The 24918-nt window shown below is 43.5% G+C and overlaps 1 protein-coding gene across 1 annotated transcript; it reads left to right on the top strand.

Moving 5' to 3' along the window:
* Positions 1-3880: 3880 nt before the first annotated feature.
* On the top strand, positions 3881-24742 carry LOC116434843 (O-acyltransferase like protein-like). Its single transcript, XM_031993639.2, has 10 exons — positions 3881-4187; positions 19833-20119; positions 20203-20378; positions 20901-21055; positions 21296-21430; positions 22112-22671; positions 23312-23617; positions 23707-23881; positions 24386-24528; positions 24614-24742. The coding sequence occupies exons 1-10, from the start codon at positions 3881-3883 to the stop codon at positions 24740-24742; spliced, it is 2373 nt and encodes a 790-aa protein (XP_031849499.1).
* The last annotated feature ends 176 nt before the right edge of the window (positions 24743-24918 follow it).

Raw genomic sequence — 24918 nt, forward strand, 5'->3', positions numbered from 1 at the left:
AAAAATGTTTAAGGCAACTAAGTTGATAGTGTAACGCAAACGTTGCAACGCCAAACAATTCATAAGTATTCCTACTCTATGGGAAAACGCTTAAGATTTTCGTGGCGCTCAACGTGTTAATCGTCCCGAGGACTTTGGTTCCTCGTTTCTGGGAACGCGGTGAGTCGAAATTCGGCGCTCCGATCTGCTCGGTTTTCACCCGACGACGACGGGTTGCGTCACAGAATGAATATGCGAGTCTAACGAAAGAGAAATTTCGAATTAAAATATCTATACGGGCCGATCATACGCGCAGGAAACTTTCGGAATCGATCGGCCGATCACGCTTCCGCCGCTGCGTAGTAAAATAACGTTATAGCCGAAACCAGACTCGTCGTCTCTTAACAATCCTCTTGTTATTACTACCAGTTTGAGCGTTATTAAACGAGTTACTGCCACTCGTTTAAGCGATCATGCGATCGGCACGCACATAAACACGGCCGCTCAGTCGATTTTAAAAGAGATACGCGTATTGTATCCGCTCTTTTATTAGTTGCGCGCAACTCCTGAATTCCTGAATGCTTCCTTTACAATTATTCGAAAGATCACGGACGCCGGAAGATTCGATGACGCGCGTATTCGAGTTGGAAACAATGGACGTACTCTTCGAGTTTCTATACAAATGTCGAGAATTGACTGGCAGTCCAACGATCACGGTGGTCAGAGATGTTGATCTTTGCCCAGCCGTGTAACAAGCGGTACACGCGAGCGAGGAACGGTTCACGCGCGGAACAACGCCCCCGAAAACGAGTCGCGTTTCATTTTCAAGCGAGTCGCGTTCCAGCGGCACGCGCGCCGCGAATACGAGTCGCCTGTGTCTCGTCGCGGATCGCGTTATGACTTTCTCGACGAGCTAACTGGAAAATCTAACGGCGACCGTTTTATAAGAGGCAGATTCTTTCGCATTCGAATACGTCTGAGTATTCTACGCGGTTTCTCGAAGGGCGATTAAGTTAACCCTTTGCACTCGAGGAGCGCCTTACAGTCGCCACCTGATTCGACAATATTAAACCTTGTGTACTGTATCAACACAAAAAACATCGAAGTAAAACAGTTCTGTCTCTTAATTTATATGAGATAATCAATTGTGATAGTTGCGAAAAATATCGTTAATATTTAGTTAGAAAGTAATGAATATCTTTAATGAAAAATATTGTCGAGTGCAAAGGGTTAACACTGGAAATACCGAGCAATTAGATTAATCGTTCCATAATCTGTTAAAAGGATTAAAACAGATTGCTCATAAAAATACAACAGATCTGCTTAGTAATCGTTCGCAGAATTGTTCATGAGTTTGAAAAATTGTGCAATAAGAATTCAGATAGGTAGTTCTTCGACCGGTATCTCTAGTGTTAAAGAAACGACGAATTTCAGCACGACCAACTGCGTTCAACGAAAGTGGCACCGGAGAAAGAGAAACACGCCTGTAATAGCATGAAATTTCTTAGTGAAACTTGCGCGCGACGCTAAGTTTCTCGTAATTTGTCATTAACTTCGCATTACCATCGAACGCCGCGGTGGCGCTTCGATGACCGGCACTTCCGAATCACATGGCAATTATTATAATAAGAAGATTTCTACATGAAAAATATTTAGTAACGTGACTATACAATGGCGTAACATAAGAGATATCGAATAATCGATAATTGTTCTTGTTTACTGTCACTAAAGGAACAATTAAGATTTCTACAGGAATAAAAATCATTAGCAACGTAGTCGCGGTACCAAATAATTGATAACTCTTCCTGCTTGTTAAAGAACAGTTAGTAGAGCGTTCGAGATTCTCGCGTTGGTCAACGTGTTAGCTAATCTTCGGCGATCGATTAATTTTAACAAGGCTGCTCAGTCTTCCGCCGTTGAGCTTGTAATTAATCATCGCGGAATCCACTACTTTCTTGAACGGAGCTGCGTGCAGTTCAAACGTGTAAAAGATTGCTCCGCGTCCGCGAGCGATACGATTTTTTCCGCCGGCGAATCGGGTTCCGACGCGGGACACCGAAATACACCGGCGCGAAAATATCGCCGGAAGAAGAGGCGGCGGCCGCGCAAAGGTCAGCCGCTTGTTCAAACACCGCCGCCGCTCGTTTCCGAAAACTGGATTCCTGCTTTCTAATTTTAACGAGCTGAGACGCTTCCTCCTACATATTTTTTGTAACGCGTGTAAACCCCGAAGATTCGAATCGATCATGTAACGTTTACCCGACGCGCGCAATCGAAGAAAAGAGGGAACCACGAGCAACGGGTGCTTATTCATTCGCTTCGACAAGTGTACCGCGCTTCCTGCTTCCGAATCTATCTTTCCCCGATCTATCAATCATCGAGATACCCATCGGAATAGATAAAGGTTCATCCGGCAATGAAAATCTGCCGTAACTTTCATCGGATAATCGCGGGGAATAAGAAAGTGTCCACCTACTTTTCAGCAGCAATGTAAATACGGTCTGTTTTACGCCATTATTACGCACGGTGAAATTACGTTCGCGGATCTCTCGCATTATTCCCGATTAGTCGAAACCGTCGATACAGGGAATTAAATTTAACTGAAGTTTCACGATCCCTGACCGTAAGAATATAACATAAAAGATTTAATTATCACTTCGCAGCTGTTCAATTAACGAACAACGCGAGGAAAGTTTAAATAAACTCGCGTGATACGACGACACGTTCGGTGACTTTTCCAATTAAACCTCTGTTCTCGTTACGCGAAATCGTACTAACTACGGAGGCTATTATTATATTATAATTATAAAATATTATTCTTCTATGTCAAAGATAAATAGCGTTGAAACAAAGGTGAACACTATTATAGGGGAACTTTCTTGTATCCGGCCATTTAGCTAATACTCCCACGATCATTAACACGTTGAATGCCGATTTTATAAAGCAAAATACGCAAATGTTACGCAAAATTTTATTGAATTGCATTCTTCTTCTTCTTCTTCTTATTATTATTATTACACGTTCTTCTATCTGAATGTCACGAAATCAGGTAATATTATTCGTAACATAGAAATGTTTCGAGTGAACTATAGTAATTCAATTCAGTCGGAGATCACCGATGACTCCCACAACATTCAACGTGTTAAACGCAAACGCTAAACCATTTCTATTCGACAATCTTCGTAATTTAATCAACATTAAGCAGCGATCATCGGTGATCACACACCGGCGAACGCGCTAAAGCCTCGCCGCGTGTCGGACGAACGTGTCTCGCCAATGGCGTTCACTTTTCGATACCGGGGAGGTTTGCTCCCCACCATTTCTCTAGCACTTTCATTACTACCAAGATATTCATCCGGCGAGGTCATTTTTCTACCATTGCCAGCCGCGTCGTTCTAGGTGATTCTTGGCCATCGGACGTGGAGGAAGACGTGCCACGGGGGCCACAGGAACCAGTTCCACGGACCGCGAAGGGCCAGAGAGGACTTTGCTCGCGATCTTTCCGGGGGCAGGGCACAGTCTCGCGCGTGAACGGTGCACGCTCGTTCCTCTTCGGACGACCCGCCGGTGTCATTCACGATGAGAACGGAAGTGGAGCGCGAGCAGACACCCCAGCAACGGACAACGCGACCGCGAAGATTCACGTGATACGCGTCCTCCTGAACATTCTCCAGTGAACAATCACCGTCTCCATATTTTCGGAACATTCGGAAGACGCGTCGCGCTCGTTCGTGACACTCGACGGCTTGTATTCCAACTGACTGTGATAAACCGCGGATCTTGACGGAAGGACACTTCGGCGAAGCTCGACACAGCTGACCATGTCCGGTTGAAGTTCGAATTCAGAGCGATTTTCTCAATTGGCCAGCGTGTAATCGGTGGAATAAATATTCTTAGGACAATGAGTCGTTCGCGGGCCCTAGTTCTGTTCGCGTTCGCGGCGGTTTGCTCCGCGAAATCGCCTTCGAACGTGTCGCTGAATCCCGCGCAGGATCTTCCGACCACCGAGCGGACGAGGACTTGGTCGGACGTCGACGGTTTGTCGGGTGGAAACTGGACCACCCTGACGGAGGCGCTGGACGTGTTCAATGTGCGTCATCTTGCCAGCAACTGGACGGAGGGAAGATATCCTGTGGGCGAGCAGTGCGCCAAGGACCTGACCAGGTACATCCGAGGACTGAAACGGCACGAGGGATGGGCTCTGAAAGGTAAATTACAGATTATTTGGTTGTATAATCTCTTAACAATAGATTTACCGACGTTTATTTACAGTTTGTTCTATTGTTCTTAGGAAAATTGATATCTGTTCATCTAGATCTCAGAAATTAGGATATATACTTGCGCTAATAAGAATCGAGTGCCGTAAATCTAGTGTTAAGTTTTCCGCTTCGTTGACGCTGGCTTTATGTTCATTTCATACTGTATAAATATTCTGTACGTGAGAATTTTTCAAGATCCGAGCGAACGATCATACATTTTTCTAGAGACAATAGAATAAACCGTACAAGTGAATCTAGTATTAACCCTTTGAACTCTGCAGGCTCCAATATTGCACCAGTTATAATATTATATATTTTAATGAATCTTAAGGAAACTACCCTGAAATTATTCGATTTTCCACACATCCAAATTCTGTACTAACAAGGAAAATAAACGATCGAAGAAATGTTATAGCATTTCTAATTTTCGCTAGGAATACTATGAAAATTAGTAGCAGTCGCTGATAGATTACAAAACAACCTGGAGTGCTAAGGGTTAATATATGATGGATGCGTGATATTTGTCGAGTCACTTTATTCCACGAGTGTCGTGCCATCTTTCTAACGCAGCGTCCCGCCATCTTTACGCCCAGACAGTGAAAGAAACTCAGAGGACTAACAGATTACTCGATAAGTCGATCAACCCTCTTCTCTCACGATTTCTCTCGCAACCGCGACCGACGCGGCCGCTGCATTCATAATTTATTAGATGAAGAAAGAGTTCCATTAGATTTGAAAAAAAATGTCTTTTTTCCGAGCCCGTTGCGAAACCGCGCGCGACACTCGTCTCGGTCGCGCGGATAAAAATTCCTTATACAAATAGAAAGCGTACGAGTTACGCGTAAGAACGGACGTAATTGCCGGGTCCGCAGCAGTCGGCCTTCGAGCGTCTTCGCAAAAATCTGGTCGAAAATGCCGAGCTTCTTTCTTTTCTCGAACGTCGATTCACGCTTCCCTATCGTCTCGCGAAAGGACTCCGAACGGTGCGATCCGTTTTTCTATTTCTAAGCAGATAATAGAAAGAATAACGAGAATAAACAAGCTCGGTTTGATTCTACGAACGGATTCCTCGACGAAAGATCGGTTTTCGCGTGCCTCGTTCCGCGGCAGAGGTGACAGCGACGCTCGCGGCGAACGAATCGAGGAGCTTCGTTGGACGATTCACTTTCGTCGACGAGGAAATCGAGAGTCGGGGCAGGAGAGGCCGGCCACGGCTGGAACATCTGCCTTCCTCCCGGTTTGCCTACTTTCTTCGCGAAATTTCACTTTTCGCGACACAAAGGACGGCTAGTTGCGACAACGAATCGCTTTCAGCGCGTTTCCTCCCTCGGTCAATGCCGGTTTTTCCGCGGATCCGACCGTTTTCGTCCGTTTTCGAAAGTTCCCGCTCGATAACGATCGAATCTACTTAACGATAGACGATCGGTCCGATCTTCCGCGTTCGACTCGTTCCCTGGGTAATTGCTCCTTTAACGATGGATTTCCCCGTATTGCCGACATCGACGTTTCGCATCTAGAATATAAAATTACTGAATAATAGGTCTATTCGATGGCTCGGATGACCGAACGCTCGGCTTCTCAGTGTTTACCTACACGTCTGTTTACTACGGAAGCCCTAAAATTAATTCCATTCGAACAGATTGCCGGGTTTTCCACGCAAATGGACATTGATAGGAAACGCTTGGTTGCATCGATTGCGACAAGTATGCGAAAAGAATGTCGCCAGGTGTATTCGAGACCACGCAATACCCGAGAATAGAACTTATGCTCTCTTCGCGTCGAGGACTTCGCTGTCGATGATCCCTTTTCGAAACGTTCCCCGTCGCGTTAACCCTTTGCGAACGAATGTCGGAATTTTGCTGAGGTCAAATCTCCACGTTTGGAATACCGAGTTACCAAAAAATGATTTAACTGTTCGAACAGCGAGAAATCAGTGCGCAGTTCCTTATTCTCTATGATTTAAGCATTCAGAATTTAATTTAGCAGAGTCTGCAGGCTTTGTATACTTTCAACAATTACGCTCCTCGGCTACCGGTGAAAGGGTTTAGTGTGTCAAGGCTGTCCCTTCGCCTTCGCGAAACCGGAGAAACGCGCGGCGAGGAGAACACCGTGGCTAAGAACCACAGAGAACCGACGAGTCCTATCGCCGTGGAAGAAGGGCGGTCGACCGGGACGAGATCAAGGGACGCATCGTCGAGCACTTTCTTTGCTCCGCGGCGACTCAATTTCTACGATCGTTAATGCTCTAGTTGCTCTTCGCGTTAGTTTATTATTCCCATCGTTCGTGATTCTCGCAGCTCGCTGCTACTGGTTTTCTCGCTGTAGGAAGGAATAGAGTATCGCCAATGAAAAGGTCAACGAATAAAAGAGAAGAAAGGCATGTCATGGAAAAATCGAGGAAAAGGAGTAACGGTCACAGTTCGTTTCCCTCGGTGGACTTTGATGTCGCGTGAGGTCGTCGAAAAGCGGCGGTTCCAACTAGTTCAACCTGTCAATCGGTTGCATCATCGAACTTTTCCGTATAGGAAATTCTCGGTTGTCGTGACTGCTCGGAGAATGTTTGAGTGTTTCGCTTGGTCCACGATTGTTAGGTTGTCCCATAAGTAACGTCGTTTCTTACGAATCTTTTATATTCCGTTCTAAATCTATTAAATTCCGTTGTTATTGTCGCAGGTTTGTTTCACTGAATGCCACCGCATTAAAACATTATTCACAGTGCAGAAATGTTTTCAAATAATCGTTTAATCGAGGGAATTGCATCGACGCCATGACATTCGACGTGTTAATGGAACGCCACGGAACTCCTTCGAAAGTAGCGAGAAAGAATGAATGAAAAATTGAGAAGTTAACATGAAAGAACGGCGTCACTCGTGGAATCATCTAATACTAATCGTCAGTTGTGATGTCGCTGGGTTTTGGTAGCCTAATACTTCCGTACTCGATCCACTAATGTGATCTGTCGAATGAAAAGGACCTGTCAACGATAGGAAAACGTGGAATATTGAGACGATTCAAGAATTCACTGTAAATGACTATGCTCGCGGATAATCCGATCGGCTGCCGATACTACGGACAATAATCCGTTCACAATGAAACAGTCGACTCGGTAAACACTGTCTAAAGAGGAGGAAACTGGTTCTTACCACACCACTTTCGACATATCCCGTTACGAGGAAGAAGTCTTTCGTGCGATCACCAGATACGAACGAACGGTATCGGATAACTCTGACGAGGCGAGTTTCTAACTTACGATTAGCCATGCGCCCGGGAGGCTAATTCGTCTGAAAGACTCTGAACACGTTCGGGTAACGAAGCACCGTGTTAGATATTTTTCAGAATATCGCTTAATCCTACGCTTGAAGTTTTCTAGCTGACAACACAGTTCGATCTGTCATACATATTTTATACTGCATTTCAATATTTCTCAAATTGATGCGTTATACGAAGTATAATATTAAATATCACAGACGTTTATTAAAACGATGACAATCCGTATATATTTTCCGTTGTCAACATAAACTTCGTTTTTTTTAATATCTTTTTTTTTCGCGTTCATTCAAAACAACGCATACAACCCATTCATCGCGTCCATGAAATTAACATCAATATTAACCTACGCGTCTACAATATCAAATTTTATAGCTTTACTGTATGAAACCACGTGGTGAGTGAGAGTCACCTCTCGAGTGCAAAGGGTTAACAGGAAGACAACGGATGACAGTCGAGATCTCATTCTTCGCGACACGGAAGCACCGTCGGCTGGAAAGTTCCAAGCTGTATCCCGTTCCTGGACAAACGTAGAATTTCGTGGAGGTCCCATTATTTCGCAACGCTCATTATTTCCGGTGAGAACTCCGCCAGTTCCCCCCAATTTCCGAGGGGAAAAGTCGTTTCGCGGAGGCGAATTCGTCGACTTTCTCCTCCGGCCGCGCCGGCTGCTCCATTATCATTGTAGGAAGTTCAAATTTGTACAATTGCGCGGGGAAAGGTGAAAGGTACTACCGTTGTACGACGTCTGAAAAGCCGGCCCCCGCGTCGGTCGCATCTGGGAAACGCATTCTTCTGCCCCGAGGCTTTCCACTGCGCGCATCAATCACGAGCTTCCGGTTTCTTCTCGATCTCGGGCACATTTGGCGCTAGAACCGGATAAGTAACGTCGTTTCTTCCTCCTTCCGAAGTTATCGAGGAGACAGAAGTTTCGCTTGACTTATTAAATAAGAAACCGAGGTCCTCGACGAGCCTAATTTACCGTAATCTCGTACTTTTCTATTCGGTTTCACTATTCGGCTGCCATACAGTTCGACCGTTTAACCAGTTAACTGTGTTTGACGAGTATACAAGGTCATAAAGCTTGACACGATACTAATTCTTTCATGAATTATCTAACATGCAATTCTTCTTTGTTTCTCTTTGACCTTTCATTAACCCTTTGCACTCAGAAGTCTCTCAGTAGAAATATTTGGACATTTTCTGATCAGATAAAGACGACATTGTTTGAAATTTAACGAGAATTCACGGATAAATTAAGCAGCAAAGCTATTTCATTCAAATATTTCACATTGCAAAATATAATTTTCATTGGAAATACTGAATATTCAACTTCATAGTTTTGCTGTATCGAATCAAATGATGGGAGTCACCTTTCGAGTGCAAAGGGTCATTTTTTTATTTTATTGCGCAGAACGAGAGATTTTTCCAACTAGATTTCACAGTTAACCGTTTAAACACCGACGCGTTCGACGAACCTAATCGCGGAAATCGTGGATCGGTGAAAGGTTCGCAAGAAATCAAAGTTCGCGAGGCTGGTTTGCAGAGGATAGGAGTCGATCGTTATCCAACGCGATCGGAGATCGTTCAGTCGACGTAACGAGTATTCGCGATGACGTGGCTGCCGAAAAAGATGGAAGAACGAAGGAAAGTCGGTGAAAGAAATTGAATATCCGCGATAGAATCGAATAATAACCGGTCGCGAGCGGCGCGCGCCTACTTCCGCCAGCATCTGCGGCGCCTCGTGCCGCGAGGGCAGCGTTAGAAAGTACAAGGAAGACTCCACGCGTGCCGGAGGAACACCGGCGAGCCAGAGAAACCGCCACAATTATTGAAATTACGTCACTACGGCCAGAAAAAACCGCGGCCCGCGGGAGAAAGGATTACGTGGAAGCCGGGCTTGCGAGCGCAACTTTCACGTAACCGGACTTTTCTTGAATAATCCCGAACCTTTTGCATCTGTTTCTTTTTTCCCCCCTCGCTTGTTAACGGTGACATAACACGTCGCCGGCTAAGCCCTCGCTTCCTACATCGCGCGGCACGCCGCTCACGATCAACCGACATTTCTACGAGAAATTTTCGACGGCCGCCGAGGCCGCTCGTTCTACAGGCTCCCTCACATCGCGCGGAGTTTCTCGCCTGGAACACGATTACAAGGAGACGGAAATATGTTTCTGAATTTCAGCTACTAAAAACGCGAGCGTCGATGGTTATATTGATACATTTTTAAACATCGATTGAATCAACATTTCTAACTTACGGAAGAGAATAAGGAATTCGATTTTGTAATTTTACTTTGGATTTGTGTTATGCATATCTAAAATGTTACACGAACATGGGATTAACAATTAAACAACAGAAAAATCCCGCGTTATCGCGGGGCCGGCGCTCAATGTGTTAAAATGTTGAACATTGCACGATTTCAGAGAGCAAAATACACGAAATGGAAACAGTATAATATTAACCCTTTGAACTCTGTAGGCTCCAATATTGCACCAGTTATAGTATTAAATATTTTAATGAATCTTAAAGAAAATGCCCTAAAATTATTAGATTCTTCATCAAAATTTTGCACTAAGGGAGATAAAAGATCGAAGAAATGTTAAAAGCATTCCTCATTTTCGCTATGGATACTGTAAAAATTAGTTGCAGTTGCTGATAGATTACAAAAAAACTTGGAGTGCTAAAGGTTAAATCATTTGACTGAATTGCGTTATTATTATCGCATATTCGTCTAGCTGAACATCACCACATTAGGTAGCATTATTTATGATGTAGAAATATTTCTAAATAATCGTCGTTTAATTGAGTGAATTACAGTAATTCGATTTGGTTGGTTACAGTAATTCTCGTTCTCGGCACCGAACCAATACGACTACTCTAAAAAACTCGTATAACGAGATGGCTAACGGTTCATTCCACTGAATCTTTAGATGAACATGTAGATATGACGTCTCTGTGTACGTTAACACGTTCGCTACCAGCGTTATGTATTTGTAACGGTTGGAATCCTATATTTTACATAACCAAAATGAAATGAATCCTATGGATATTATTACTAGAAACGATAAACTACGTTGTATTTAGGAACTCTATGACTCGTTTCAGTTTCATTTCTCTAATGTTTCGTTTAGATTCATTGGATCGAAGGAAATATAATTGAAGAGACCGTCACGAGTCTATTATCGAGCGAGGATTAACGCTAGAACTACCAGACGGGTCAAAATGATTCATGATTTCTTCAGTTCGAAATTATTAAAAAGATAACAGATGTTTCTCTGAGAAATTATTAAAGAAATTGATTCAGCAATACGTAAACTGAATGATAAATCAATTAAAGTCCCAGTAGACGCACTCTTGATGTTCCTGTAGATAAATTTCAAAAAGTCAATTCAACTGCTCGGTAGTTTAGCGTTAAGAAGCGTTGGAAACGGGACGCGTTGTCGAATCAAACAATGGTTCACCTTTGAATGAACCTTTACCTTCTCTCCGATAGTTCACAAGAGATCCGTCGTTTCGAAAGCTCAAGTTCCCCCGGAGAAAACAGACCAGCCTGTTTACTCGCGTTCCGCCGAGGAATTCGAACCCCCGACGCATTGCGCAACCGTGTTTTCGAGCAGCCCCCGTAAAAACGCAGAAGCTTAGCGGCGGCGTGGTCGTGTTAGGTCTGCTCTCGCGTCTGATTAATGTTTCGGCCGCGGGATTATATAAGCAGATATTCCGTGATGTACTTTCTACGTGTTTCACCCGCGCGAACAGGTTTCCATCGGCGTAAACTTGAACGGCTGAATGGAACGCGCGTGTCCGTGCGCGCATCGAACTCTCCTGGAAATCAGACGTAGATTAACCGTTTGCGGACGAACGTCGACGTTTTGATGAGAACCGACTTTCATATTTCGAATACTGAGTTGCGGAGGAATGATTTAACCCCTTGGCGTACTATTTACTTTCGTTACTAAGCTCGCGTCATATTTTACTGTCGACAATTTGGAAGGAATGCAACGAAATTGTCCATTCTACTTCGAGCGGAAATTTTATTTGAAGATGATTCGGCCGAATCTGCTGAAGGTTTCGTGTTTGAAGAATCTTCGTCGAATGGTTAAACAGTTAACCGTGGAATTTAGTTGGAAAAACTAAGTGTTCTCGTCGAAGGACGAATGTACGTAGAGTATATTTTAATGAAAGATCAAAGCGAAACAAAGGAGAATTTGTGAAATTCACATGTCTACGTGAGAAAATAAAAAATTCATCGCTGAAAGAATTGGTATCTTCAAGCTTCACGATGACGTGTGTACTCGTCAAACACAATTAACCGGTTAACGTGAAGCCAAGCGTTCTGCGTGGAATCAATCGTCGCAGTTTCTCGACTCGCGTTGGAAACCTTGCGAAAAGCAGGAAACATGCGTGCCGGCCTGCGTGTTTCGGCTCGCGCAACCGCCGAAATACCGCGGCGCGTAAAAAATTACGTCACCAGGAAACCGTTAAGTAATTAATGTAATCCTGGCCTCGCAGGAGCCACTTAGTACTAGTGTTCGGCGTTAAGTGTCGATGATTATATTGATATATGTACTTTTAAACGTCAATCAAACCGAAATTTGTAACTTGTTAAAAAGGAATAAGGATTTTAGTTTGGATTTCTGTTATACATATCTAAAATCTTACATTAATGTAGGACCAGCAATTAACCCTTTGAACTCTGTAGGCTCCAATATTGCACCAGTTCTAATATTAAATATTTTAATGAATTTTAAGACTACCTTAAGATTATTAGATCTTCCAAATATACAAGGTTTGTACTGAGAAGGGAATTAAAGGTCTAAGAAATGTTAGGATATTGTTAATTTTCAGTAGTACCACTATCAAAATTGGTACGCGTTGCTGACATGTCACAAAACTATGTGGAGTGCTAAGGGTTAAACGGTAGACTAAAAATCCCGTAGCCAAACTAACAAGGAGGCACAACGATTTGTTTTCGAATGAAATTCTCAGACGTTGAAGTTGTATATTTAGAAATGGAAAACCTTCGTTCTTTCGATGCTCCTCCGTTTTAGAGGGAAACGAGGAATCGTTTCGTAATCGTTTTTCCATTCAGGTTCTAGGTTCAATCACTCTCTTCGACGTTGGCGTATCGGAACCATTAACCAAGTCAATCTCCATTTACATCCTAGTCTGTATAAATAACCACTCGAATCTACTCTTCGTAACGATCCATTAATAACGGTACAAGTCGCGATTAACGTCGAGAAACTGGTTAAGTTAATCGAAGCGGAATTTCTCTTCGCGAACCATTTGCTGCGATGAACTCGGAGACTCGGTAGGATCTCGCGCGAAGAATTTTCTCTTCACCTATTATTTATAGATATTTACGCTGATCTTGTCAGTATTTTCGTAGGAACTGGTTGATTTCAGAACAATTTGGAATGCGTAACTCGGTGAGATGATTGAACTGTATAATGTGTCGGTAATTTTCGAAGACATCGCGTCTTCGCAGCGTTAACCCGTTCGCCAGCAGTTCTTTCTTAGTATTTTATTTATTATTATTAATAGTATATTATTTAAATAACTTTCTTAGTATATTTAGTATATAATTTTATTATATATATTATTAGTACATTTAGTATATAATATATAGTATATTATTTAAATATACTTATAGACTATAGTCAGTATATTACATATATTTCTTAACATTTTATTAAACACTGACAAACAAGAACATATCGTCTTTATAAAGTACAAAGAATACTCAAGAAAAAATATCTTCATAACCTTCTGTACATTACTCCATACGTTGCAATGCGAATCAACACGAGTAAATGCAAATAATTATTGTTCTGCGCACGAGATGCGAAATGTCGATCGTCAGAAACATGTGACGCTGGTAGCGAACATGTTAAACACGGTTCCTCGCGGCTTCTGCCGCGTCGTTCAGCGCGAACGGAAATCGTAATCAATTCCGCTTGGCAAATCGGCCGATATCAATTAGGAAACGCGAGGGACGCAATCGTTGGACGTTTTCGCTGTCCGATCGCCGGTTATGGGACGCGCATCGAAACCCATCGGGTTGTCGCAACGCTCGCGAAATCGTGTCGCGACGGGACAATGCGTCGGCCGTGTCTCGCGTTTCATTCATCGTGGAAAACCATCGCGAGCGTTACGATTTTCCCCGGTTTTTCCTCTTTTCGCGGCGCGAGGCGATCGCGTAACAATGGCGCGCGGACGTTTACGCAACGAGGCGATGCGACGTCCTCGCGTCACGGTTTCACCGCGACTCGGACTCTATTAACTCTTAATCGTCAATTGATTTGACAGAATAGAACTATGGAATCTGATATTTCACGTTGAACTTTGTACAATGCCTCGGTGCGTGGAATGTTCGAATAAAATAGCTTTGTTCCTTAATGTACCGGTGATTTCTCTTCGAGTTAGTCTCCAAGAATGTCGTTCTCGCCTCGTCGAGGAATGTTAAATATTTCTAGCGAGAAACTTTTGAGTGCGAAAGGTTACTACGACGATTCCTCGATTGACGATTTTGAAGCAATGTTGACCTTTACGTCGTTGTTTGGTACTCTAAGGGTTAACTCGACTGTCACGAGAATTTCGAACGTTTCGTATAATACGTATCCTTTCATAACGAGGGCAAATGATACTAGAAATAATGATCAATGATCTGGTATCGTGTTTACACGTTCACAGACAGTAAGAATTTGAATGAGCAAAAATAGAGAAAAGTACGAATGCCTTGAACAAAATAAAAAATTCAGGCTATGCAGACTTAGATTCATGACAACGTGGCTTATAAATTTCAATGTTATAGCATTCCTGTCATTTTGCAACACAATGCAAACGCTATGGCATTCGCGTTTGCGAACGTGTTAAAGTAATAGCACCAGCTGATCTGGTACAGTAGGCATTTTTCAAACCTGGAAAATCGAGTAACAATCTTTCGATACAGTTGCGACAGATAAACTATAGCATCTACCAACCCAATTTGGAAACACTTTTCGAATTAATTGATTTACGATAGAAACTAGCATAACAAACGAATAATGAAATGATGCAGCATTAAACGAAGTCTTTCCCGTGCACGACTCGTCCTCGAGCAACCAAAACGATCGAAGAGCTCACACCTGCGAAATAGGCACGGTGGACCTTGGGTAATTGCAACATTGCAAGCCTCTTGCTAATTGCAACGTCGACGTCCCTGCCTCGTTTCTCCAGCGATTTCAATGTCTCCCGCATGTTCCACGATGCAGACTCTACGCGATAATACGTAATCGCTGAAACGTGAGCGCCCACGCGAATGCCTTCGAACGCGAGTGTTGAACCCTTCGAACTCTGTAGGTTACAATATTGAATATTTTAATGAAACAAAACAACTACTAAAATCTTTAGATTTTCCACATATCCAAATTTTGTACTGAAAAGGGAAATAAAAGATCGAAGGAATATTATAGCATTTTTTATTTTCACTAGAGATACTATAAAAATTAGTTGCAGTTGCTGATAGATTACCATCTGTAGTGCTAAGGGTTAACCCTTTGAACTCTCTAGGCTTCAATATTGCACCAGTTACAATATTAAATATTTTAACGAATCAAAGAAACTACCCTAATATTATTATATTTTCTGTTATTATTAGATTTTCATTAAAAGATCAAAGGAATGTTACAGCATTTTTCATTTTCACTAGAGATACTATAAAAATTAGTTGCAGTTGCTGATAGATTACAAAACAACCTGGAGTGCTAAGGGTTAAAAGACACCGTTCAATCAGATCCAGACACGATTTACGATCTCTCTATCTCGCCCACGCCCACGCGACGACTTCCCCGCAACGGGTCGAAAGAAATCTAACGAGGCTATCGGTCCGATAAACGCGCGAACGCCGCCTCCAGCAACGCAGAAGCTTCAACGCGAGCAACGAAAGAGAAACGCGAATTCGCTGAAAGTGAAACACGAGCAACGAGCTAACTCGTCCTCCCCGGTCAACGGGTTAATATCGCAACACGACCGGCTATGCAAAAGGAGAGCCTTTCTCTTTCCGAATTACTTTCCCTGCGGCCATCCGGAACGCGCCGTTCGGCACGTCCGATCGCTCGGGAATAGGCGATAGATCGCGCTGCCACGGTCAACGGACGAAAACGCCGAAGGGAAACGATCGTTCGGAGAAGTCCGAGCACGGAGAACCCGAAATTATCTGGCCATAAGGCCTTGTTTCTATTACTCTTTCACGACTAGCGAAAGCTCGGTCCTGCAACGCCAAGGCTGCCGATATTCTATCCGATCGTTTCACGCTCGACCGAAGAATCAGTGTTTTCAAACGATTTTTATCACCTAGAGTGAAGTATTCTTAACCCCTTGGCATATTTACTTTAGTTACTAGGCTCGTGTAACGTTTTACTATCGACAGTTTGTGAGAAATACAAAATTGTCCATTCTACTTCAGGTGGAAATTTCATTTGAAGATACATTGATAATAGCAAAATAGTTTGCTTTGATCCGTCGGTAATGAGTAACATCGATTGTTGTTAAATTAGTCTAGAAATCTTCATCGCGAGTCTCACTCGTCATTCTACAAGTGGTTAACCCTTTGCACTCGAGAGGTGACTCTGTCACCACTTGATTTGATTTGCAAAATCATAAAGTTTTATATATAATATTAAGCTTTGCATAGCTTTGTTATATATTGTAACTTGCTTCTTAATTTATATATATTTCCTCGTTAATTAGTTTCAAAGAACATCGTCTGTATCTCATGAAGAATGAAAACATTGATTCTTGTTAAATTAGTTTGGAAATCTTCATCGCGAGTCTCGCTCGTCATTGTGCTCACTTGTCATTGGGTTGAACAGAGATTCTCCTTTTTCCTTAATCGTTGAGCAGTTCGTTCTCTAACATGCCCTCGAGAGCGAAACAAGACAGCCAGATGGATTATTCGTGTTACTTTCGGACAGTTTTCACCGGTCGGCGATCGAAGTTTCGCCGTCGAGCGAGTTCGGCCAGCGAACCGAGGCCTGCAGCGTTTCTTTTCGCGCAACGTTCATTGCGACAGCCCTTGAACTTTATCGAGCCAGGCCTCGACCATGGGAGCAACGCTCTAGCCAAGAGATCTCCTTGCAAACCGGTCGCGGAACCTATCGAGTTTCTTCCTCGCTTTCGTCCACGGAAACGTCGAATTCGGCTGACGGGAAACGAACTCGTTCAATGTCGTCGCGCGACCGATCTTTCCTCTCGTCGAGGTGGGTTCGGTCCTGGTCGAACTTGACTTTGTCGAAGGAAATTCAGTGGACTGATGGAAGGTCGCTGAAAGAATCACCGGTTTTTTGTAGTTTTTCTCTTAGCATTTAGCGGACGAATGTTGACGTTTGTCGGGATCAAATTTTCACGTTTGAGATGATTGAGATGCTATTGAGTGCAGCTATTGAGACCTCAATTGATTTGCACTGCAGTTTCTGTATTGCTAAATCAATTTCTCAGATAAGCATCTCTCGTCTTTCCGAAATTTTCTTGCAGAAACTAAATAGTGCAACTATTCTTCAATTGATTTGCACTGTAGTTTCTGCATTACTAAATCAATTTCTCAGAACATCCGTTGTCTTTTCAAAATTTGTTTGCAGAAACTAAATAGTGCAGCTATTGAGACTTCAATGGATTTGCACTGCAGTTTCTGTATTGCTAAATAAATTTCTCTAGTAATTTCTCACATCATCCTCGAACGAGACGGCAAAACGAAACTCGATCGAATCGCACCGGCATTCTTCGTCGGATCAAGATAGAAACAACGCCGGCGTGTCACGTGCGATCATCGAACTTGACTTTGAAAAGACGAATACATACACGAGAGCCGAAGTGGCACGCGAACGTGTGGGACCCACCGCGAGTTTCATTTCTACACGCACGTCCATTTTGTGCGAGTGGAATCGGCAATAAGATATCAGTCGCTCGGAAGCCGATGCGGTTGAGTCCAGGAAACAGGGATTCAGAACATTTACATCTTGTCTACAAGATTCTGATGATTATACAACATATTCAGAAAAACACAAAGAAGTGAGTGAGTCCTTAATAACAACAGAATATTATTCATTCCATTAAAATTTCGACAAACCAGAGAGTATCAAGAAATGAGTGAATCCTTAATAACTAAACAGAATATTATTCATTCCATTAAAATTTCGACAAACCAGAAAATATCAAAAATTGGACTTAACTGCCAAATGAAAGTTCCACTTGATAGGAAGATACGAATTGTCGAATTATTACTAACGCTGTTGACGCCTTCACTGAAATATTTTAATTACAGCGTTGTTTCCCGGAAAAATGGGAACCTAAAATATCGAAGAAACTTATTCTTATTCTAATACTCTCAACGAGTATTCTTTCATGTAAGAAATATCAGAATATTCATCGACACGGCTACCAAAGATCAGGACGGACAATGACGAGACTGATGTAAGAGAGATTTCACCCGATGACATTGGTCCGGCCCGATGAGATGGCGCGTCGCCGGAAGCCGGTTACGAAATGCCTCGATGTTTCACCTGGGCCGTTCTTCGTCGTACGATGACGCGACGATTTCCATCCCGTAACCGCAATCCATCGTTAACGCAACGGGGACCCATGATTAAGACTGCAACACGTACGCGCGCGGTCCGCGGAGACCGGCTCGGCTCGGCTCGGCTCGGCCATGATTAGATAATATTACTTTCTTCTCGAATAGAAAGTCTCGCTCGGCGGAATCGCTGGGTGCCAGGCTCTCTCGACGGGTGTCGTAATCCAGCGTTGGTAATGAAAATTATGTATTAACCGTCGCGGACCGGGAACGTTCGTTAAAAGACGTTCGATTTACGACATCGACGAGCAAACGTTGCCTGCTCGCGAGAGAACCGATCTTGTAGCTTCGAGGACGAGTAAATCGCTGATTAACCCTTTGAACTCAGTAGCCTCCAATATTGCACCAGTTAGAATATTAAATATTTTAATGAATCAAAGAAACTACAATTATTCGCATTTTTCTTTTTTTATAATACAGAAATGTTTTCAAATAAACATCGTTCAATTTAATGAACTATAGCATCTCAGCTTGATTGGAGGTCACCGGTGACCCCCATGGTATTCAACGTGTCAATTGAATCGTTTAACAGTAGAACTACCGAGGATTTAGTTACGATTGATATGGAACCTCTATGAAAATTCTAACCATAGATTATCCTCGTGATAGCGTTCGAGTGGAACTATTTATTTCTGAAATCATTTCGATTCAATGCCTCGGAGATATCAGTCATTTCGACTGGTACGGTAGGTCTAGTGTTAAACAATCAACTATTCATCCGTGATTCCCTTCGATTTGCAATTTAGCTGCTTCCGGAGAACATTCTGATTACTTTAACACTAGAACTACGAAACAGTCAAACTGACTTCAGGAGAATCGCCTGTTATCTTTGTAATTGTAAAAAGAAGGGATCAGGAATGGGTCATTTTGACTCTAGTTCTATCGTCAAGGAATCCTCGATCTCAAAGGGTTCATCTCGAGTGTCGTTACCATTTAACACATCGACGAGCAGTCCGTGTTCACTCTCTAATTCGGCATCAGCTAGTAAAGGAATCGTTTCATGGCGTGCAGGTTCGTTTTCGACGGAATTTCGACGGAAGCCAGGTCCGGAAACGGTCTCTGGTCGGTTGAGGGGAAAGTGTCTTGGCTAAGGAAGTGGGTCATCGGTTACAGCTAGTCGGCCAACGCCATAAAACTCTATAGCGATGCGTAGACAGGTATTTAGCTGCTCGCCGTCTCCATTCGATCGGTTAACCCTCGGAAGACGAGGTCACAGCGAGTCGCGCAGCCTCCGGATCCGCCTCGACCTCTGCTCGTTTCCCTTTCTAATTATATTCTCGGGACACGTGGATCTTCTCGCGGTCCTAACACAAACAACTGTCACCTCTGATAGGCCATCGTGAGCCGGGGAATTGTATGGGGCACTTACGAGCCTGCTTGGAAATAAACGTCGTCGCTCGAGAGTTGGCCGCGGGAAGACCGGAACAGGAAGCTTCTCGAGACTGCTGGTTATAAAATTCAAAAATTAGGATGTCGCTAGATATCGATACGAACAAATCGTTGTCAACCCTTTGCGGACGAATGTTGATTATATTATAATATTTCTATAATATTCATTACAATATCTTTGCTATTCTATCCTGCGTGACTATCACGAAACACACAAAGTGACCTTTCAAATTTCAAATTACCCCATTAAAAATCAAATTACCCTACAACGGCCTCACATTATGAAACACCGTCCTAAACCTTGTTCACCTCCGTTCGTTTCGCAGTGGACGACGCCTCGGGCCGCTACACGAACAGCTTCTTCTGGGGAAACTCGTACTACGTCGGCTCCTCGACGGAGTGCGTCTACATCAACGAGAATTACAGCAGGAAGATGAAAACGGTCGTGAAGCCGGCAATGGAGGAAGCGGCGGAGTTCAACGCGGAACCGCAGAAGCGGAACGCCGGTCTCACCGAGAACAACTTCTGGAGCGAGTCGATGACGGTGAAGCCGCCGTACAAGCTCGGCTTCTACATGATGACGATCTCGATAAACGCCTCCGTGTCGCCAGTGGTAAAAGCGAGCAGAATCTCTTCCCAGTTCTTCCACGTTATAATTTCCACGTTACCTGAAACTAATCGTTACGTTATTTGCAGACCAGGACGATTTATCTGGGCGTGTGCCTACCTTTCTCGTGCGCCGCGTCGGACGTCTCGGTGATAGCGAGGCTAGCCGCCAGCGACCTCGCGGCCAGACACTCGTCTATCCTGAAGGTCCGAGATCAGCACAACAAGTACAACATGTACGAGGACCCGATCTTCTGGGCGCTGCTGTACGTTTCGTTCGAATCGGTATAGTTTAACCCTTTGAACTCTGCAGGCTCCAATATTGCAACAGGAATAATATCAAATATTTTAATGAATCTCAAAGAAACTACCCTTCAATTATTAGATTTTTCACAGTTCCAAATTTTGCGCTAAGAAGGGAAATAAAAGATCTAAGAAACGTTATAGCATTTCTAATTTTCATACTTCGCACTCGAAAGTTTTCCACTAGAAATATTTGAACATTTTCTATTTTATTTCAATATTTCTCGAACTGACGCATCCTACGAGGTATAATATTAAATATCAAATTCTATAGTTTCACTGTATGAAATCAAGTGGTGAGTCACCTCCCGAGTGCAAAGGGTTAATAATTATTCCTATTTATCTTATCTTAAGTACGTAAAACGCTGATTCTCGTGGTAGTGAACGTATTAACCTACACATTGAAATTGCTTTATTATCCTCATGGTAAACGTTAAAGATACTCGTGACGCAGAATCCAGTCCTAACGCTAAGAATCTTTTCAGTGGTGGAACTACCATGGTGTTCGTCCTAATGGCGATCAGCTCGGCGTACGACATATACGTGACGCGAAAGTACTCGCGAAGGAACGTGATCTACGACTTGGAGAAGCACGCGAAGCTGGAACAACTAGCCGGCAGAAATCAAAAGCCGTTAAGTGGTAAGACTCGTACTGCCTTCTCTGTCCTTCCTTCTCTTTATCCCATACATTCACGATCTCTCTCTCTCTCTCTCTCTCTCTCTGTCTCATTCCCGTTCTACGCGGTGCAAACGACAGGACCCTGTGTCCTCCCAAGCGGAGAGAAAAAAATGATGATGTACACTAACACTTACAGACTTATCGCTAGAGACTAAGACAGTCGCAGAGACAGTGACACACTTTTATTATTATATTCCGTAGCTTTTCAAGGTAAGGTCTACCTTCCTGTTCCAGCGGCTGAGGTAATCATCGGCAGCCCCCAATCGTTACCGGTTAATAATAACAACGATCACGAGGGTAGCCTGCGATCGAGCACGCCGGAAGTCTACAAATTCAGTAAGCGGCGACCATTTTTGCCGATCAGATGTGCGGAGCGTATAATCTAGTAACTGGAACAGATTATAATTCTTATTAGAAGACAGTAGCGAATAGCGCAATATTCTTCTACCTTCAATGAGAGAACATTAACACGTCGAACGGTTTCATAGACAAATTTTCTACAAAATACACGAGATGGAGAAAGTATATTTAATCATTTGCAAAATTATAAAATTTGGTACTTACCATTAACCTTTGTATACTGCATCGATACGTGATTTATGTATGATTTCTTGTTAAATTCATTTTAAAGAATCTTGTCTACATCTAATTAGGAAATACAGAATACTTCAAGCGAAAAACTTTCGAGTGCAAAGGGTTAATCATTTGATTGAATTGTATTGTTATTGCTGCATTCTAGCTGAATGTCAGCGCGTTAAGCATTGTTTATAATGTGGAAATGTTTTCGAATAATCGTCGTATAATTGAGTGAATTATAGTTATTCGATTTGCTTGGGTCACCGGTGACCCAATGGCATTCAACGTGTTAACGCAAATACTGTCTATCTCATCGGAAAGTGTCGAACACTTCCAGCAAAAAGCATCCAAATGCAAAGAGTATATCTCTCCCAGTTACTAGAATCCCTGCACGCGAAGCGAAGATGTCGCAATAGAGTGAACCGCGAAATTTGTCCGCAGGCGTGTTGGAGGAGCTGTTGCTGTCCTTCTCAGTCCCGGCGAACGTGAGGATCATCTGCGAGGGGAAAGTGGGCGGCGACACGATCAGCACCATCCACGGTCTCCGCGTGATATCGATGGCATGGGTGATCCTCGGGCACACCTGCATCACCGCGTTCAAGTACGCCGACAACATGGAGTACCGGAAGGTCGTCGAGAGGAAGTTCTTCTTCCAGACGATCACCAACGGCGCGTTCAGCGTCGACACGTTCTTCTTCATGGGCGGGCTGCTGGTCAGCTTCCTGTTCTTCCGGACGAACGCGAAGGGCGACCTGAAGACGCTCACGCAAGGCACGCGCGGCATCGTTTCCGGCAGCCTGAAATTCATTGGACTACTGATCTACCGGTTCTGCAGGCTGACCGCTCCGTACATGTTCGTGCTGGGCGTCGTGCAGATCGCGATGAAATGGTTCCACTCGAACTCCGTGTTCGAGCCGCCCACCGCGGACCATTACAACTGTCCGAATTATTGGTGGCGGAACTTGCTCTATATCAATACGCTGTTCCCAGTTGAGCAAATGGTGAGTGATCGTCTCACCGTCGTCTTCAGGGAGTCGTACTTTCTATGGGTTCGAAGGACGAAGACGGGTTAACCCTTTGAACTCTGTAGGCTCCAATATTGCAGAATATTAGATATTTTAATGAATCTTAAAGAAACTACAATTATTAGATTTTTCACAGATCAAAATTTTGCACTAAGGAAAATAAAAGATCTAAGAAATGTTATAGCATTCTCCATTTTCACTAGGGATACTATAAAAATTAGTTGCAGTTGCTGATAGATTACGAAACCATCTAGAGTGCTAAGAGTTAACCCCTTGTCCTATGACTTCTTTGTGAACTGCGATCGATCTAACTACTTTGTCATTGATAATTTATTGGAAATGAGCGAAAATTCCAGTCTTATTCTATGTCAACATTTCCTTTAAAGTGTAATCATTAGTAACTTGAATTCAAACAAATTGAATAATATCGATGCTTGTTAAATTCTATTTGGAATCTTCATCACGAGTCTCACTCGTCATTGTACTGCAAGGGGTTAATCGCTCGAGGTCGCACCTGCTACCGAAGGACGCCTCGACCGGTTGAATTTTTCTATCTCTGACAATCTCCTTTGATGTGCACCGACGAGCTTTCCCTAAAGTTCAACCTTGCTTCCAGTGCATGATCTGGAGCTGGTACGTCGCGGACGACACGCAATTCTACATCGTCGGCGCGGTGATACTGGTCCTGGCGACGAACCACTTCAAAATCGCCACGTTCGCGCTCACCACCCTGCTCCTCAGCTCATGGCTGACCACCGGGTACATCGCCCTGGCGAACAACCATATGCCAACCTCCGACGACCCGCTGGCGCTCTTCGATAAGATCTACGACAAACCGTGGACCAGGCTGGGACCTTATCTGATCGGCATGTCGATAGGGTATTTTCTGTTCAAGACTGATTGCAAGATCAAGATGAGCAAAGTAAGGAAGATGGCTGAACGTAGAGATACTTTGCTCGAACTATTCTACTTTTCCTGTGAAACTAAGACCACTTGTTGGTGGTTTTGTAGACGACGGTTTGCATCGGCTGGCTCTTCTCTTCGGCTTGTCTCCTGAGTTTGCTGTACGGCTTGTACGAAGCGGATCTGAGTCCTCTGATGGCTGCCGCTTATTCCTCGCTGAGCCACAGTGTGTGGGCGCTTGGACTGTCGTGGATCGTGGTCGCGTGCAGCACGGGTTACGGAGGTAAATGATTATTCTCGATGGTGAGAATTACAGAGGGATTATTCTCCAAGTATTGAGATTAGGTTCTCGCAGGTTCACGGTGCCTAAAACATTTAACGAACCAGGTGGTTCTAGGCCCTGCTACGCTGCACTTACGTTGAATGCCGTGGGTCACCGGTGACCCCCAAGGAAATCAGATGACTACAGTTGATTCAATTAACACTAGAAACCTTTTGCAAATTCTGCTAAATTAGACACTGAATGCTTACATCAACTTCTTGTTGTTTGAATAGTTAACACTAGAACTACCAGTCAAAATGACTGGTTTCCATTGTTGTTTCACAATTATTGGTATCTTGAAAGCATTGAGTATTCGAAATGATCTTGATCTTAATGCGGTGATAGTCTGCTTAACGAATATGCAATAATAGAATTCATTTAAATGATTTATATTTTTGCTCTGTGGAACCGTGCGTTCAACGTGTCAAATGTAAACGCGATTTCATTCGTTTCCAACGTTCACAGGGTATGTTAACAGCATTCTGTCGGCGCCGATCCTGTACCCGTTCAGCAGAATAACATACTGCGCCTACTTGATACATCCGCTCGTGATCCGACTGACAGCCTTGAACCTGGACTCGCCGTTTCATTTAGGGAATTATACTATGGTAGGATTCTACAGAAATATTATATTTTAGTTTCGCTCCGTTCCAAGTCGACGCAGGGTGAAAGAAATGACGACGTATGTTTCAGATGATCACATTCCTTGGACAAATGGTGCTATCCTATATATTGTCCTTTATTATATCGTTGTCGTTCGAGGCTCCCATAGTGAGCATGCTGAAAATACTTTCCCCGAAGAAACGGAAACGCATACAGTGAGACAGTGATATAGCTGTTAAGCAGAACACACACACACACGTCTGGTAATTATTTATACACGTCTTTATTGTAATCGATGCTGAAAGAGAAGAGGAAAGATTCTTGTGAAACAATGAGGACAACGACGAGTTACAAAACATTGTGTGTGTGTGTGTGAATGAGTGAGTGAGTAAGTG

This window comes from Nomia melanderi, chromosome 11 (genome assembly GCF_051020985.1).
Source record: "Nomia melanderi isolate GNS246 chromosome 11, iyNomMela1, whole genome shotgun sequence".
Lineage (NCBI taxonomy): Eukaryota > Metazoa > Arthropoda > Insecta > Hymenoptera > Halictidae > Nomia > Nomia melanderi.

Bases quoted from the DNA above. Each gene is read 5' to 3' on its own strand.
- LOC116434843 (XM_031993639.2), top strand. From the start codon at position 3,881: ATGAGTCGTTCGCGGGCCCTAGTTCTGTTCGCGTTCGCGGCGGTTTGC. The intron at 4,188-19,832 runs GTAAATTACAGA...TTCGTTTCGCAG, and splicing joins CGAGGGATGGGCTCTGAAAG to TGGACGACGCCTCGGGCCGC. The intron at 23,618-23,706 runs GTAAGGAAGATG...GTGGTTTTGTAG, and splicing joins GCAAGATCAAGATGAGCAAA to ACGACGGTTTGCATCGGCTG.